The sequence below is a fragment of the Microtus oregoni genome, unplaced genomic scaffold, assembly GCF_018167655.1.
Source record: "Microtus oregoni isolate MIOR12 unplaced genomic scaffold, Mior012 000004F_ref0000308, whole genome shotgun sequence".
In the NCBI taxonomy this organism is placed as follows: Eukaryota; Metazoa; Chordata; class Mammalia; order Rodentia; family Cricetidae; genus Microtus; species Microtus oregoni.
The window spans coordinates 25,335,227-25,350,078 of record NW_024543063.1 but is presented as its reverse complement, the minus strand read 5'-3'; the positions used below and the strand labels follow the sequence as shown (position 1 = coordinate 25,350,078).

At 42.2% G+C, this 14,852-nt stretch overlaps 1 protein-coding gene across 1 annotated transcript in view; it reads left to right on the top strand.

The window, feature by feature from the left end:
- Ccny (cyclin Y) overlaps positions 1-13,215 on the top strand; it is a 92,817-nt gene extending 79,602 nt beyond the window's left edge. The window contains exons 9-10 of the mRNA XM_041649822.1: positions 9,848-10,010; positions 12,496-13,215. Coding sequence (XP_041505756.1) covers positions 9,848-10,010; positions 12,496-12,612 — 280 coding nt within the window. The 3' untranslated portion in view covers positions 12,613-13,215. The remainder of the gene's footprint in view (positions 1-9,847; positions 10,011-12,495) is intronic.
- The last annotated feature ends 1,637 nt before the right edge of the window (positions 13,216-14,852 follow it).

Sequence of the window (14,852 nt, the reverse complement as noted above, 5' to 3'; positions counted from 1 at the left end):
TAGAGTGAATAAATTTGGCTAAATGTTGTCAGGCCCCGCAGGTAACCTGCCTCTGGACATATAGTGAACTGTATTTCTTGTCATTGTGATCATGAATAGGTGCTGGAAATACTTTCCAGTTTTGTGAAAGTATTTACTGAAACTTTTAACAGGTAAATACTCCTTTGGGGGTTTGTATTTGGACTCCTGTGTCACTTCAGACCAGTAACAAAGCCCATGGTCCTGTGATCAACGAGCCTAACCCAAGAAACTCAGTAGCTAGAATAACATGTGTCCATTTGGCTTCAGAAAGCACATTCCAAATTTTGGTATATTTGACAAGTTCAAATACTAAAAATCATCCATGTATTCCTGGGGCTTGATGTGCACCAGCATCATCCTTCCATTCTTTTTTTATTTTTGGTTTTTCAAGACAGGGTTTCTCTGTAGAAACCTTTTATGAGGCTGTCCTGGAACTTGCTCTTGCAGAGACCAGGCTGGCCTCGAATTCACAGAGATCCACCTGCCTCTGCCTCCCGAGTGTTGGGATTAAAGGCGTGCGCCACCACAGCCTGGCTCATCCTTCCATTCTTTCTTCAAGCCCTGTGGAGGTGTCTCCATGTGGGAAGAGCTGTCCACCTGGCTCCCAGGGCCATGTGAGAATTTCCTAGCTGACAATGAGAGTTATCAGTTGAGGACCTACACACAGAAGTCACAGAAGCGCTCAGCTCTCCCAACCACCTGGAGTCAGTTGTAGTTGGTTATCACTTCTGGCATTCTTTGCCTGGCTTAGCTCTTTAGCTAAGCTCCCTGAGGAACTTTCTACCAGGAGGTTACCAGCTGTATCCCAATTGTGCCACATTCTTGAGCCCAATAAGCCTAGAGTGAGAATCTTTATGCAGCCTGTTGGAAAAGTCACCAGGCTATAAGCATATTGACATGCTGGCCTCAGATCCTTACCAGCCTCCCTCACTATTGCCTCCTGCTTCAGTGAAACCTTATTCTGTGATACCCATCAAAGCTCACAGGCTCAGCTCTGCTTCTGCGTCTGTGAGCCCTTTCTGTGTCTGCTGTTTTGTCACGGTAAGAGGAAGTTATTATTAGCTGATTTCACAGGAGAACAAAGTTCTTTACCATGTTTCAGGGTGAGAGAATGAGAGAAGTTTCTAAAGCACTGTCATTCTGACCCACGGGAGACAAGTTCTTAATGCATGCAATTTTAGCCCAGGCTTCTTAGGGATTACTTTTTCATTAGCTCCCTGATAACCTTCAACTCTTTATTGCATGCCAAGGAATGTGTCTGCTTGACGCTTCCTGTTTGTGAGCATGAGTAATGAATGACTTGGGACTTTGTGAGGTAGGGGGGCCTGAGTTCTTTGTACAGTTATATCTATCCACTTAGAATAAAATAGCTACTGAACTGAGACTACCTTCAGCATACAGTTATTACTTATAACCCAGATGCTTACAAAAAAGTGAGACAATATAGATGAACAAGGCATTGACTGACATGGCGCCGGGGGAGGGGGGTGCTGTGTATTAGTCTCTAGGCTGTGAAGAAGGCCAGAATATTCATTTCTTAATTCATTCTCTCCCTGTCTAAGAACGATGAGAGAGTAAAAATTACATTTACTTTAAAATTCCAGGTATAATGAAGTTTAAAATAATCATGATATGAAAAGCTCCTTTGACTGAATGATGGCAGCATCAACAGTAATATTTCTGCAATTTACTGAATACATCCTAGACACAAAGGAACAGCTTTTGTATGTTTGTATGTTATTGATGGCTCATGGTTACCCATAAGTGCTGGTATTATCTCCATCGAGATGCATTCAAGGTACCAAGAAATTAAGGATGCCCAAGTCCCTTGACTATTAAGTAGTAAGGCCAGAATTTTGATTTCTTCTCGTGGTAGCAGTTTCTTTCAACTATAATGTTTTTAAATGATTTTTCTTGAAATTCAAGTACTTTTCTACACACACACACACACACACACACACACACACAGAAAATTTGGCCAGTGTTCATTCAGCTGAAATTCTTTGTAAAGAATTGTTTGGGGGCTGGAGATAGAGCTCAAAAGGCCTGCCTCACACATCTTAAGATTCTGGGTTGGGCCTCCACTAGTTACAAAAAAGAGATTATTTTGATGACAAAAGAATATATTCTTTTGTTGGACCCTCAGTATCTTTAGCAGTTAGATAGTATAATGACGTTGGAATTTTTTTCCTTGAAGGAAACTGCTTCTTTGTGATTTGAAAGCATTATGGTGCATGTAGTAACAGTACCCTTGCAGAAGTTCTATGTGTTCCATATCTTGTTAAAAGACAAGTAATTGTATTTTACACTGCTTTCTGTCCTTTTTTTTTTTGAGCCCTGTTGCTGACCAAACTCACTCATTGATAGACAAGCCATAAGCTGACACTCATCAGGATATTAGCATTTGCTGGATGGCTTCATGGTGGTGACTGAGCAGGGGGGAAAAGCACATAGGAGCACTTGGTTCTAAAGTGTAGACTGTAATCAGGTTTGGTGACAGAATCTTGCAATCCCCAACATTTGGAGGTAGAGACAGGGAGATCCAGAGTTCATGGCCAGAGTGTCAGTAGTTCTCTTGAAAAAAAATGGAAGGGGACCTCATCCATGGCCTTCTTGCGCCCCCTCACCTGCCTCTGGAGACTCCAAGCCTCCATCAGGCCTGCTCCTTTCTCTCCTGACTAAATAGCAATCTTTTTAGGCACTTTTGTGATGATCCCGCCATTTGTTCTGAAAACCAGATTTCCTGTTTTGAATAGGCTGTTAATCTATAGTGTGTGTGTGTGTGTGTGTGTGTGTGCGTGTGCGTGTGCGTGTGTGCGCGCGCGCCAAAAAGCCTATGTATTCTCCTGAGGGAAACAGGTGACATGTATGGAGAGATGTGTGGATGGATAAGTCTGTCCTATCCCCACCTCCCCTCTCTCTGCCGCCAACCACAGCAAAAGAAAGAAGGCTGCAGAATCTTCCTGGTGGACCATCAGTGCAAAGAATGCTTTGTGTGGTGATCCACCGTAACCATAGAGGTCTTCATATTTTCTAGCTTGACTTGTCCATCTCTAAAAAGTTTTAGAAACTTGTCTATCTAGTGTGTGTGTGTGTGTGTGTGTGTGTGTATGCTGAAGCTTTTTCAGTAAGTAGAATGTCACTCATCTTCAATCCTAGCACACAGGAGGAGTCCCAGACCAACCAAATACCAAGACATACCTCAGAGATAGCAAGGGACAGGTTTCTCTCAACATAATATGTGATTAATACCATTTAAAGTTGTAAGTGTGAACTAGCACCTGAGTCCCACCATTATGAGTCCGTGTTCTCAGAGTGAGGTTTTAGAGTGGCCCCTTTCCTCATTGAGCTCTATTTCTTTTTGAGTTTGTTCCATCATTAATCTTTTCCTTAAAATTACCCGTAATAGAAAACGTGCATACAGACTGGAACTGTAGTGCTAATATCTGGACTACAATAGTGTCACTTATAGTCGGGTGGTAGTGGTGCACACCTTTAATCCCAGCACTCGGGAGGCAGAGGCAGGCGGATCTCTGTGAGTTTGAGGCCAGCCTGGTCTACAAGAGCTAGCTGCAGGACAGGCTCCAAAAGGCTCCAAAGCTATAGAGACACCCTATCTCCAAAAGAAAAAGAAAAAGAAAAAAGTGTCACTTACAAAAACCTCTTCATCTCATTAGCACTCAGTTGATAAGAACAGTATAAAGAGTCAGGTGTGGTGGCACACAGCTATAATCCCATCACTAAGAGATAGTGTAGGAGTATGAATTCCAAACCAGCCTGGACCCTGTCTAAAAAATAAAACAGAAAGTATGAATCTATAAAAGTTAGGAGATAAACTAATCTGGGAAACAGATCTATTAAAGATATTGGTATAGGTGATTTTTCTTTTACTTGTTCATATTTCATGGATGATTGTTACCTAGTGACATAAGTTATTCCTGTTCTCTTACCTTTTATAATAGTCAAAAGGCTATGACATTCTAGGGATTTTGGCATATTAGTATCACTGAATTATTTTGATGTTTTCTTTCTTTTTTTTTTTTTTTTTTTTTGGTTTTTCGAGACAGGGTTTCTCTGTGGTTTTGGAGCCTGTCCTGGAACTAGCTCTTGTAGACCAGGCTGGTCTCGAACTCACAGAGATCCGCCTGCCTCTGCCTCCCAAGTGCTGGGATTAAAGGCTTGCGCCACCACCGCCCGGCCTATTTTGATGTTTTCTAAGTTACATGCTAAAATTATAGTCATCTGTTAATACAAATTACTTAAAACCACTAGGTATTCCTTTATTTTCCTATTAACTGGTCACTGGAATTATTTGCTTTCTCAACATTAACATTACAGAGTTCCAACTCGGGATGAGGAACCTGCATAAGACTGGATGCATGCCCTGCTCCCCTCCCAAAACAGAATAAAGAAAGAGGCAAAAGCAATATTGTGCTCCTCCTCAGAGGCTATTGCTGGCCAGTCACCTTTAGCAGACAAAAGTCATAGTTGCAGGTGAAGTCTTTCTCCCATGCTGCTGGCTTACTCAGCATGCTTGAAGTATTCTTTTTACTGCAGGTAAATGCACATCCCAGCATGAAGACTTGAATCCACACAGAGCTCTGTAACAGATTCTGGCTAATAACAGCCAAATTAGATCTTTTCAGAGGTCATTCATTAAAGTTTTGACCCATAAAACTGAGGACATATCCATAATTGAAGATACGAGGTTTTAAAGAAGACATAAAGCTAAAATGGGGTCATCAGGATGGGTCCTAATTGTGACAAAAGTAAGCCACTGAGCAAGAAAGTTCTCTTGCCTTGACTGCTGACAGTTTGCTATCCAAATGGGACAAGCAGGACACAAAAGAAAGAACTGCCAAATTTTGCCTAGACAAGGTAGAACAGCCCTTCAGTAAATCCTGCTTCACAGATAAGTCTTTCTGACATTCTAGATCTGTAAGGCCAAAGATGGATGCCCAAATGTTTTAGAGGAACCTTGGGTGAACTGTCCAGGAAACCAACTGTTTCTGTCATTTCTCATATTTTTTGGAAGTTGCTTCCTTTCTACTCAGTTAATATTATTTCCTTCTTAGGTCTCTGATGGAGTTAAAGACTTTATAGTTACAGTTTTCCTTTTTACCAAATTCAGAAAAGAAATTCACTAAAGAAGTGTAAAGTATATAAGGTTAAGATACATCGAAAGATAGTTTTGGATGCTAATACAAGTTAGGATAGAAAGTGAATTAAATACAAGACTTTGGCCTCAACAAGTTAGGATAGATACTGGAATATTTTCTTTGAATTTGTCAAATGCAAATGGACTAGACATTCTTGATGTATTTATTGTCTGTATATATTGTACATAGCTATTGTACTTACTGTACATAGTTTTATATTAGTTATGGCCCTTTTTATTTTAGACAAAAAAGGGAAAACATGGTAATATTGTGTTTGTGCTATATAACAAATAAGATCAGAGGCTAGGCAGGACTGGCACACATCTTTTATCCCTGCCCTTGGGAGACAGAGGCAGATCTCTGTGAGTTCAAGACCACCCTGGGCTACATGAAATTGATCCAGTCTAAAAGAGAAACAAAGCCAGGTGGTGGTGGTTCACACCTTTTGATCCAAGTACTAACGAGTCATACACTGTTAATCCCAACACTAGGGAGGTTGACTAGGTGGAGAGAGGAATATATAAGGTGGGACGAGACAGGAACTTAGGCATTCAGTCTGAGGATTCATAGGGACAGGATTGCCCTTTGATCTGAGGATTCAGTAGAACTAAGAACTAGTGACTGGCTGCTCTGCTTCTCTGATCTTTCAGCATTTACCCCTATATCTGACTCCAGGTTTTTATTGTTAAAGCTAATAAGCATTTGCGCTACACCTAATCAAATATGTCTGGTGTCCCTAGAAGAGGATATTAGGCCACAGACAGACAGAGAGATGGTGCAGAAAAGGTAGCCATCTGTAGCCGAGGAGAAAGGCCTTAGGAGATACCTTGGTCTTGGCCTTCCATCCTCCAGAACCATGAGAAAACATTTGTTGCTTTTTTTTTTTTAGTATTTATTTATTTATTTATTTATTTATTATGTATACAATATTCTATCTGTGGTGCAGGCCAGAGGAGGGCACCAGACCTCATTACAGATGGTTGTGAGCCACCATGTGGTTGCTGGGAATTGAACTCAGGACGTTTGGAAGAGCAGGCAATGCTCTTAACCTCTGAGCCATCTCTCCAGCCCCCATTTGTTGCTTTGGATACCCAATCTTCCTGGTATTTTGTCCAGTTACCTGAGCACACTATTGCAGATTTCAGTGTTGGAAAATGTGTTCTCATTTTCTTGAACAAATACCTGAACATGGGGAGGTAGCTTTGGAACTCAGTTCCAAAGGCATGTTTTCAAAAAGAAAGCTAACCCTTGCTAGAGCTGGAAACAAAGTCTCCAAAGAAATCCCCTTTAACTCAACTAGCTGGACACTGATGCAAATCAAGCACTTTCACCTTCCTCCCAGGCCCATGGGTTACTATGGTTACCATGATGCTGTGTTTCCAGCTGCCAGAAGTAGGAAGCAGAAGTGCTCAAAAAGTGCAGCAGCACTGCCATGCTTTTCTCCAGTTGTTAATCACTAGCTTCCAGCTTAACTAGTTACACTTAAGAAATGTAATCGGTGCACAAAACCTTACTCGAATTTTGTACTGGTTTAAAGTCCCATTCTTAATTAATCCTCCCAGTATCTGCCAGAAAGTGGTTTTTTTTTTAAATTTATTTATTTATTAAAGATTTCTGTCTCTTCCCCGCCACCGCCTCCCATTTTCCTCCCCCTCCCCCAATCAAGTCCCCCTCCCTCGTCAGCCCAAAGAGCAATCAGGGTTCCCTGCCCTGTGGGAAGTCCAAGATCTGCCAGAAAGTGTTATAGCCACACTACTTCTGAGACGTTAGTTGCCTCCTGTTCCTGTTTTTGTGAGTCTGTGAAATTCATGCTTGTTAATTGTCTATGGGTATATAAACTGGAAACCATGTGGGATAAAAAAGAACAGAGAGGAAGAGCATCAAAAGAGGAACAGCAAACAACAGCAAGACATGGAAAGGAAACCATCAAGAGAGCATTGGAGAGAGCATAGGAAGAATAAATGAGGCTTGATAAAAAGACTTATGTGAGATAATTTATTTAAACCCTCAGATGTCTTAGTAAGTTTTTGCCTACTATAGCCATCCTTCTTAATCCTGAGAGTTTTAAACTCAGCCCCAAATAAACTTGAACATGTCTGTGTGCTGCTCAGGGTAAAGTCACATAGGGTTTACCTTCCTGCAGCTAACGGTCCTTGAATAATGTCCTCGGGGCTCATCTATTTTATGACCTGTCATCATTCTCTTTTTAAGACTGAATACTCTTTCGTTTCATACACAGTGCCCCATTTTGTTTACCCACTCACCTGCCAGTAGTCACTTCCCGGTGCTTCCATGTTGTGTAAGTGTGAATCCTAGTGCTGTGAACACCAGAGATGCCTTCTTGGGACCCTTCAGTCGTGTATTCCCCAAGGGTCAATGCTACTGAGCTCAGTGCTTTAGAAAGACTGGCAAGGTACCAGCTTATGAAGTAACTACTCCACTTCTCAGTCCTGCTTTCACCTAACTAAATGTAGCCAGTGCAGTTCTGTTTCTGTGCTGTCTTAAACTAGTGTAGCAGTTTCTTTTAAAAGGAGCTTTTATTTATTGACCGGAATGTGTTTCTTATAAATGTTGACACCAGAACTGTTTCCTCAGGATGACCCAGGTGAAGGAAGGAAATCAATAAAGCCTTTTTTTCTTTTGTACCATTGTTAGTTTCCTGTTAACACAGTAAGCTTTCAGATCTTAAATTCATTCTGTAGACAGAAAAATCAAAACTGGAATTTTTTTTTTTATTTTATGAGTCTTGTTTGAATTTGCTAGGCTGGCCACAGACTCATGATCCTCCTCTGTCAAGTTCCAGAATGCTGGGAATATAGAATGAAGAGATTGTCTTCTTTGAATAAGCTCTGTAGTGATGCCCATTCATCACTAGGGGGCAGTCTGTACCCATAAGCTGTTGCCTCACACTCAATGGGATTACTTTTATTAAATCTCACTTAAATAAAGCATAGTTGCTTGAAGTTTAAAAACAAAAATCCTAAAAACACTAAAGTCCTTAAAAGTATAAAATTCAGAACACTTTGTTTATTTGGTACATGTGAGCTCTGTTCACAAGAACATACAAAAATAAACAAGATTGTTCTATTTTATTTTCCAAATAAAAGACCTGAGACAGTGTCGCTTGGAACTCCGTCAACAGCTTCTTAACTTTACTTCCTTTCTTCCTTCCATCTATATGTACTTTGTGTGCTTGCTGGGATTTCAGTTCTTCTCTGCCCAATAGCTGTGGCTCAGATTTTAGCCTCTATCTCAGCTACTGTGAAGTGTGGGTCTCTGATTGTCATAGCTTCTTACTGCATAATGAAATGGTTCTTAGGTGCAAGCTGAGGGGGACTCAGTTTAGCCTGGGACCAAGATAGTGCTGCACTGTTCAGGTCTGAAGAGTGATGTCCAGAGTGGACAGGATCCACCCAAATTCAGCTTCACAACTGGGGAGTAGAGGCCAGACTTGTAGCAAGTGGGTTCCTTTGGTGACAGTTCCCCAATCTCTGGCTGTCCCTTCCCACCAGAGCTCTACCCTCCCTACTCGCATCTGCTTTTTGCTTGTCTAGAAAATTGGCTGGCTTGAAAAGCAGGTGTCCTGGCTGAGACAAGTAGAAGCCAACTACACCAAACAGTTTTAGTGTGCTGTGACAAAAGTTCAGAATCAGGTGCTCCAGGGCATTGACCCAACATACTGGGTTCTTCCTTTCTGGAGAAAAAACTAGGACCAGCTCCCACAATAGTAACAAGTATGCCTACTCTGAAAGGTAAATGAGATGTTCTCAATACTGACTTTTGAAAATTCACTCCGACTGTTCTTTTTATCAAAATAAAAGTGAGCTGTCTGGATGAACTGAGACATCTCTCTTCTCCCTGTGGAGACCGTCCAGCAGCCAGCTCCACATAGGACCTCTTAGAAAGTCCAGTCTACAGACCAGCCAAGCTGAAGTTGGAGCAGGGGTAGTCTGTCAGCTTCTTTAACATGTTCCCCCTCTCCCAGCTCAATTCCCAGGCTAATGGAATTTCTTTAAGGACTGGAGCTAGAATTGAACCCTTCCCCTAGTCGTTTCCCATAGGAAGCTCCTAAATACTGCACACACACACACACACACACACACACACACGTTGAGGAGATATAGACCTCAGCTACAGAGGCCGCTTCTCTAGCTATCTTCGGAGACTTGGGCCTGTCCTTACCGTTCTTGATGAATTCATTACAGGTAAGGGAGGGATGAGCATTGTCTGTTTCATGACTTAGAGACACAAATCTCCCTAATGCAGTTCTTATTGATCATCTTTCTGGGCTCCAGCTCATGTAGATTTGCCTCTTTTTTTTTTTTTTTTTTTTTTTTTTTTTTTTTGGTTTTTCGAGACAGGGTTTCTCTGTGGTTTTGGAGCCTGTCCTGGAACTAGCTCTTGTAGACCAGGCTGGTCTCGAACTCACAGAGATCCGCCTGCCTCTGCCTCCCGAGTGCTGGGATTAAAGGCGTGCGCCACCACCGCCCGGCTAGATTTGCCTCTTAACGCATATTTAACAGTAGTATTTCATAGCTGGTGTTCAACCAAGCAGTTAATTAGATAAATTTTCTTTCTGGAGGATACAGTTTTCTGCAGTCTAGTCTTCAGTGGTCGGCAGCACTAGTCGGTGACTAATTCCGGCTATTGCTGCTTCTGTTCTGCAGGAATGAGCTGGAGCGACAGTTCCTAGAGCTCCTACAGTTCAACATCAATGTTCCCTCCAGCGTGTATGCCAAGTATTATTTTGATCTTCGTTCTCTGGCAGAAGCAAACAACCTGAGCTTTCCCCTGGAGCCCCTAAGCAGGGAGCGTGCCCACAAGCTTGAGGTAAGTAGATTCACACTCTGCTGCAGTGCATTGTCCCATTACCACCTCTGTGTCCAACACTGTCTCTGAGTGTGGTATGAAATGAACAGGACCCTAGGTGGATAACTAAATACATATGTACTTCATTTTAACAGTCAGATGGCAGTTTTTACTTAATGTACACCAAGTGTATTTTAAAATCAAACATTTTTTAACATCCTTGTGTTTATGATTTTGCTTTGTTTTGTTTTTATGATTATAAGCCCACAAAATAAGTATTTCCCAGCATGCTTTTTTCTTAAAGTGGGAAGAAGCTGCCAAGTGACCTTAGCAATTAAGAATCCAGAAAAACTTTTATTATTTTTTTTAAAGGATTCTTTTGTGGTTGGAGTTGAGGCCTGCCTCACTGTTGAGTCTAGGTTGAAGGCTGTTGTTCTAACCTGTGACTATTTATCACAGAAACTGTGTGTTTCCACCCATTCGTTACATCTGTGAAAGCAGAGAGAAGGAAGCTAGGAAAGACAAAGTGGTGAGAAGGAACTCTAGTGAGATTCCCCTTCTTCATTTTGTGCTAACCCTGAGCTCATCCCTCTGGACTTCAGCCCCTAGGCAATATAATCTCATCCATAGAGCCTGTTATAGTTTGGTTTCTTTGCTGTGATAAAACACTGACCAATACCATCTTGAGTAGGATAGAATTATACTTCTACATCATTGAAAGGGAAGACAAGGTAAGAACCAAAACAGAGGCCCTGAGAGGAATGCCACATAATGCTTTGCTCTCGTGGTTTGCTCAGCATGCTTTATTATACAACTCAGGGCCACCTGCCCAGGAGGGCCAGTCTGATAGAGGCATTTTCTCAGTTAAGGTTTTGTCTTCCCTAATGACTCTAGCTTATGTCAAGTTGACAAAAAAATAACCAGCACAAAACCTTAAACCACAGGGGAAGATGGGAGAGCCCTTTTCAGACTCACTAAGGCCTGTGGTGTTTACCTACTGCTTGTCCCCTCTTCAGGGTCTCGCTCTGACAGGGCCAATAGTTGGATACAATCAAGCCAGAGATGGAAAGTGATTTGTTATTGTTGTTTGGTTTTGGTTTCTGTAGAAGTTTCATTTAGGGTGAATTTCCTCCACATTTCTTCTGTTGAACACTATTCTTCTGGTTTCCTAGCTGTGGCTGTATAAAACGTCCTGACAACAGCATGGGAAAGAAAGGATTCATGCTTAAAATTACCGTCTTATAGTCTGTTATTTCAAAGAAAGTGAAAGCAGCTAGTAAAGCAGGGGAAGAAGCTGGGTGCCTAGCACTGGATAAAAACAGAACTGCAAGTGTGGATGTCTGTGAGTTTGAGGCCAGCCTGGCCTGGTCTAGAGAGCAAGTTCCAGAGCAGGCACCAAATCTACACAGAGAAACCCTCTCTCAACAAACAAACAAAAAACAAAAAACCAACAGAACTGCAGAGAGATACTGATGTGGCTCTTGACCATGCTGGTTGTGCAGTGCACCTTTACAGGCTGAGTATTGTCTTTTAAAAAAATTATTCTTTCTGGGTGGTGGTGGTACACGCCTTTAATCCCACCAATTGGGAGACAGACGAATCTCTGTGAGTTCAAGGCCAGCCTGACCTACAGATATAGTTCTAGTTCTAGAAGCCCTGCCTCAAAACAACAAGAAAAAAAATTACTCTCAGATGGGCTTAGAGTGTTATCTTCTCTGTCTACATGTCAGAGAAAGCTGTTATTACCATATACAGAGAGGTTAAGAGGAAATATTGCTATCTGTTGCTATTACGAATTCAGAGATACTTGCTAATCTTAGGAAGTTTACATAAAAGAACTTGATCCAAGAATTCTGATGCCCCTGAACAATCAGACTTGTGTTTTTATTATGTTCACCCATATTGTTTGCACCATGTGAGGGGTAAGGCCTCTCAGCCTGGTAGTCTTCTGCTCTCCACTTGACCATGACTTGCACATGGACGCCTGTCTCTTTTCTCTCCTCCAGCCCTTCTTCTCTGCTGCTGTTGAAGTTGTTTTTCTAAAATGCTGTTTTGAATTTTAACATATTCTCTTAAAAAGTACCGGCAGATTTATGCTGGCTGCAGACTACAAAGTCTTTCCATCCTGGCCCTGTGTGACCCCTCCATCCCTCAGAGTCCATGAGTCTGGCTCACCAACACCCACCATATCAGTTGGCTCCTAGGAAAAACCCTGGACCCTAGGTTTTTCTGCTACCATCGTTCTTATGGTTGTCTCTCACTAAGGCATCCTCATTGTAGTTGTCCCTCACAGTAGAATTGGGCATTCCCTCCCTTCTGCTTCCAAGATCATGAGGACACACACACCACCACCACCACCACCCAGTTTTCAAACAGAGTTGGAGTTTTGCCGGGGAGCAAGGCCTATTGAGCCAGCGAAGGCAGGCAGCCTTGCAGAGCCCCTGACTAAGGGGTCCCTTTGGGTGCTGGTGTATGCCCTGACCTGCACTGTCTTTCTTTCTCTCAGGCCATCTCTCGTCTCTGTGAGGACAAGTACAAGGACCTGAGAAAACCCACCAGGAAGCGGTCAGCAAGTGCTGACAACCTGATTCTGCCACGGTGGTCCCCCGCCATCATCTCCTAACTGGGACACCCTTCTGAGGTTATGCCATCCCTCGGTTTCTCCTCTTGTTTGAGTAAAGATGAACTTGGGGTGGTTTGTTCTGTTCTTTTTTCCCCCTTCTGTTTGAACACAGCCCCGTCAAGGCTGCCTTCACGCCTGCCTCCACACTGCATTCTGCACACTAAGAGGCTTTAGGGGATGTGAAATTCTGGCACCCGGTATCGAGCTTTCCCGGCCGTCATGAACAGCACTTCTTTCATGGAGGAAAAAGACTCTAATCCTGGAGAGGAAATGAAGGAAAGGGAAGTTGTATTGAGGCAGAGAGTACTTGGTAGCTTGACTGTTTCTGGGTCCCTGTCTGGTCATAAATACCAGATGGAGCCAGAGGTAGGTAGCAGAGTTGAGTGCACATCCGAGTCAGGAGTGCCATACTGTGCCCTTGGAATCGGTATGCTCTGTAAGACTCCCTGCACTCCTTCTTGCTGCTTTCTTGGAATTGGGGTGGGGAGTTGTTTGTTCATTTTTATTCTGGTTTGGTTTTGATCCCACAGAGCAGAGAATATAGTTTGTACCCACCATGGCACAGACATCCAAATAAATAGTACTGATTTGTTTATCTCTGCATCATCTTCTCGAGCTGTCTTCCTCACGAGTGAGATGTGCTTATTGTGTTTCTACACACTTGTTTATATGATTCCCCTCCAACAATAGCCGGATTAACTTAACTGTAGTGCTGAACCAAAAGTCTCCCTCTCCTGCCTCAGTCCAGGAACGTTCTATCTAGATTACATGGGTGCTTGTGCCTTCCAGTTTTCTTGCAGTTGGTTGTTCTTGGTTTTGTTTTTGTCACCCCTCTCCTTCCCCAGTTCTCTTTTTCTGCTAACATGAAGGTGTAATTACAAAACTCAGTCAGACTTTGTGGCTGAAGGCAATGTTCCTCAGCATAGGCGTCCTGGAGAGAGAAGCATCCAGGGAGCCAGGTTTGCCTGACCTCATTGTGAGGAGCCATGTCCATGTGCTCCCTGCCTGGTCATTCTTCTGCTTCCATGTCCATTGTTGCAAGCAATATTCTTCTTGACTTTTATATGTTTACTTTAAATCAAATTCAGTCTATTTGTATACAGTTTTTTTAAAAATCTAAAATTAAAAAAAAAGTGTGGGGGAGGGAGTGGGTGGGTGGGTATTCCAGCGGGAAGATCACTAAAGGGAAAAATGTTACTATTTCCTGAGGTATTTTTCACAGAATGGTTGAATAAAAAAAAACTCAACTTGCATTTTCATTGTGGGTGCTTGGAGAAGCTACACAAACTGTGAAGGCTCATGCTTCCTTTATTATAACCAACGTTTGTATTTTCTGACTGTTTCTGATTTGCTTTGGGGCTAGATCAGACTCTTCTGTTGAATAAAATAAAGGGGTTAAAGGTACCCTATCAATGAGAAAATCTGACCTGAGGTCCAAGAATCCAAGTCACGCACACATAAGTGCTTTGCTTCTGCGCCTTGTAGGTTACAGTGACCAAGGTTTGTATGTTTTTCATTGTTTGAGACACTTGGGATAAATGCTAGCATTCGGCTTGTTACATCCTCCTCTGTGTGAGCTGGGAAGAGTTTAGAATTGTCTGTTAATTTGTGTTGATTACTCAGAAATCATATGCCTGACCCCAACAGGTCCCTCTCCATGGAACACACTTTGGAAATGAAAAGAACAAAATGTCAGAATCCCAAGACCATGGAGCCAGAAATGTTACAGTCAGGGTTCAGTGGAGTGTGTTTTGCAGTCATGTTCCTAGTCAGAAGTGTGAGCAGTTCTAGCCTACATGTCCAAAACAGGAAGTGAAAAATTAACTACCCTCCTATCGCACCTTTGATGATTTGCTCTAAATGGGAAACAAAATCAGCTTCTCTCTTCAAGAACCTTAACCAGAGGCTAAAATGTAGGAAAGTGTCATTTCGTATTCTCTCTTCTCTAGAACTCTAAAAGGGACCTATTTTTCTTAGCCAAATATGAATACCTCTTAGATGAGTTCCTTCCTCTCGTGTAAAATACCTTATTTTACCAGCCCGTTTCAGAAAAGGACTGCTGACTTGATTGCAGAAATCTTATTTTTATTCCTTTTATTTGAATGGGAGATTTGGAAATTGTCTTCTGTAAATATTTCAATGCACCTGATACTATTTTGTGGAGTTTATTAAACTACTTTAAAAGATTGTACAGTCTATTTATTGTATGTGTGTACACACAGTCTGATACCTGACATCAA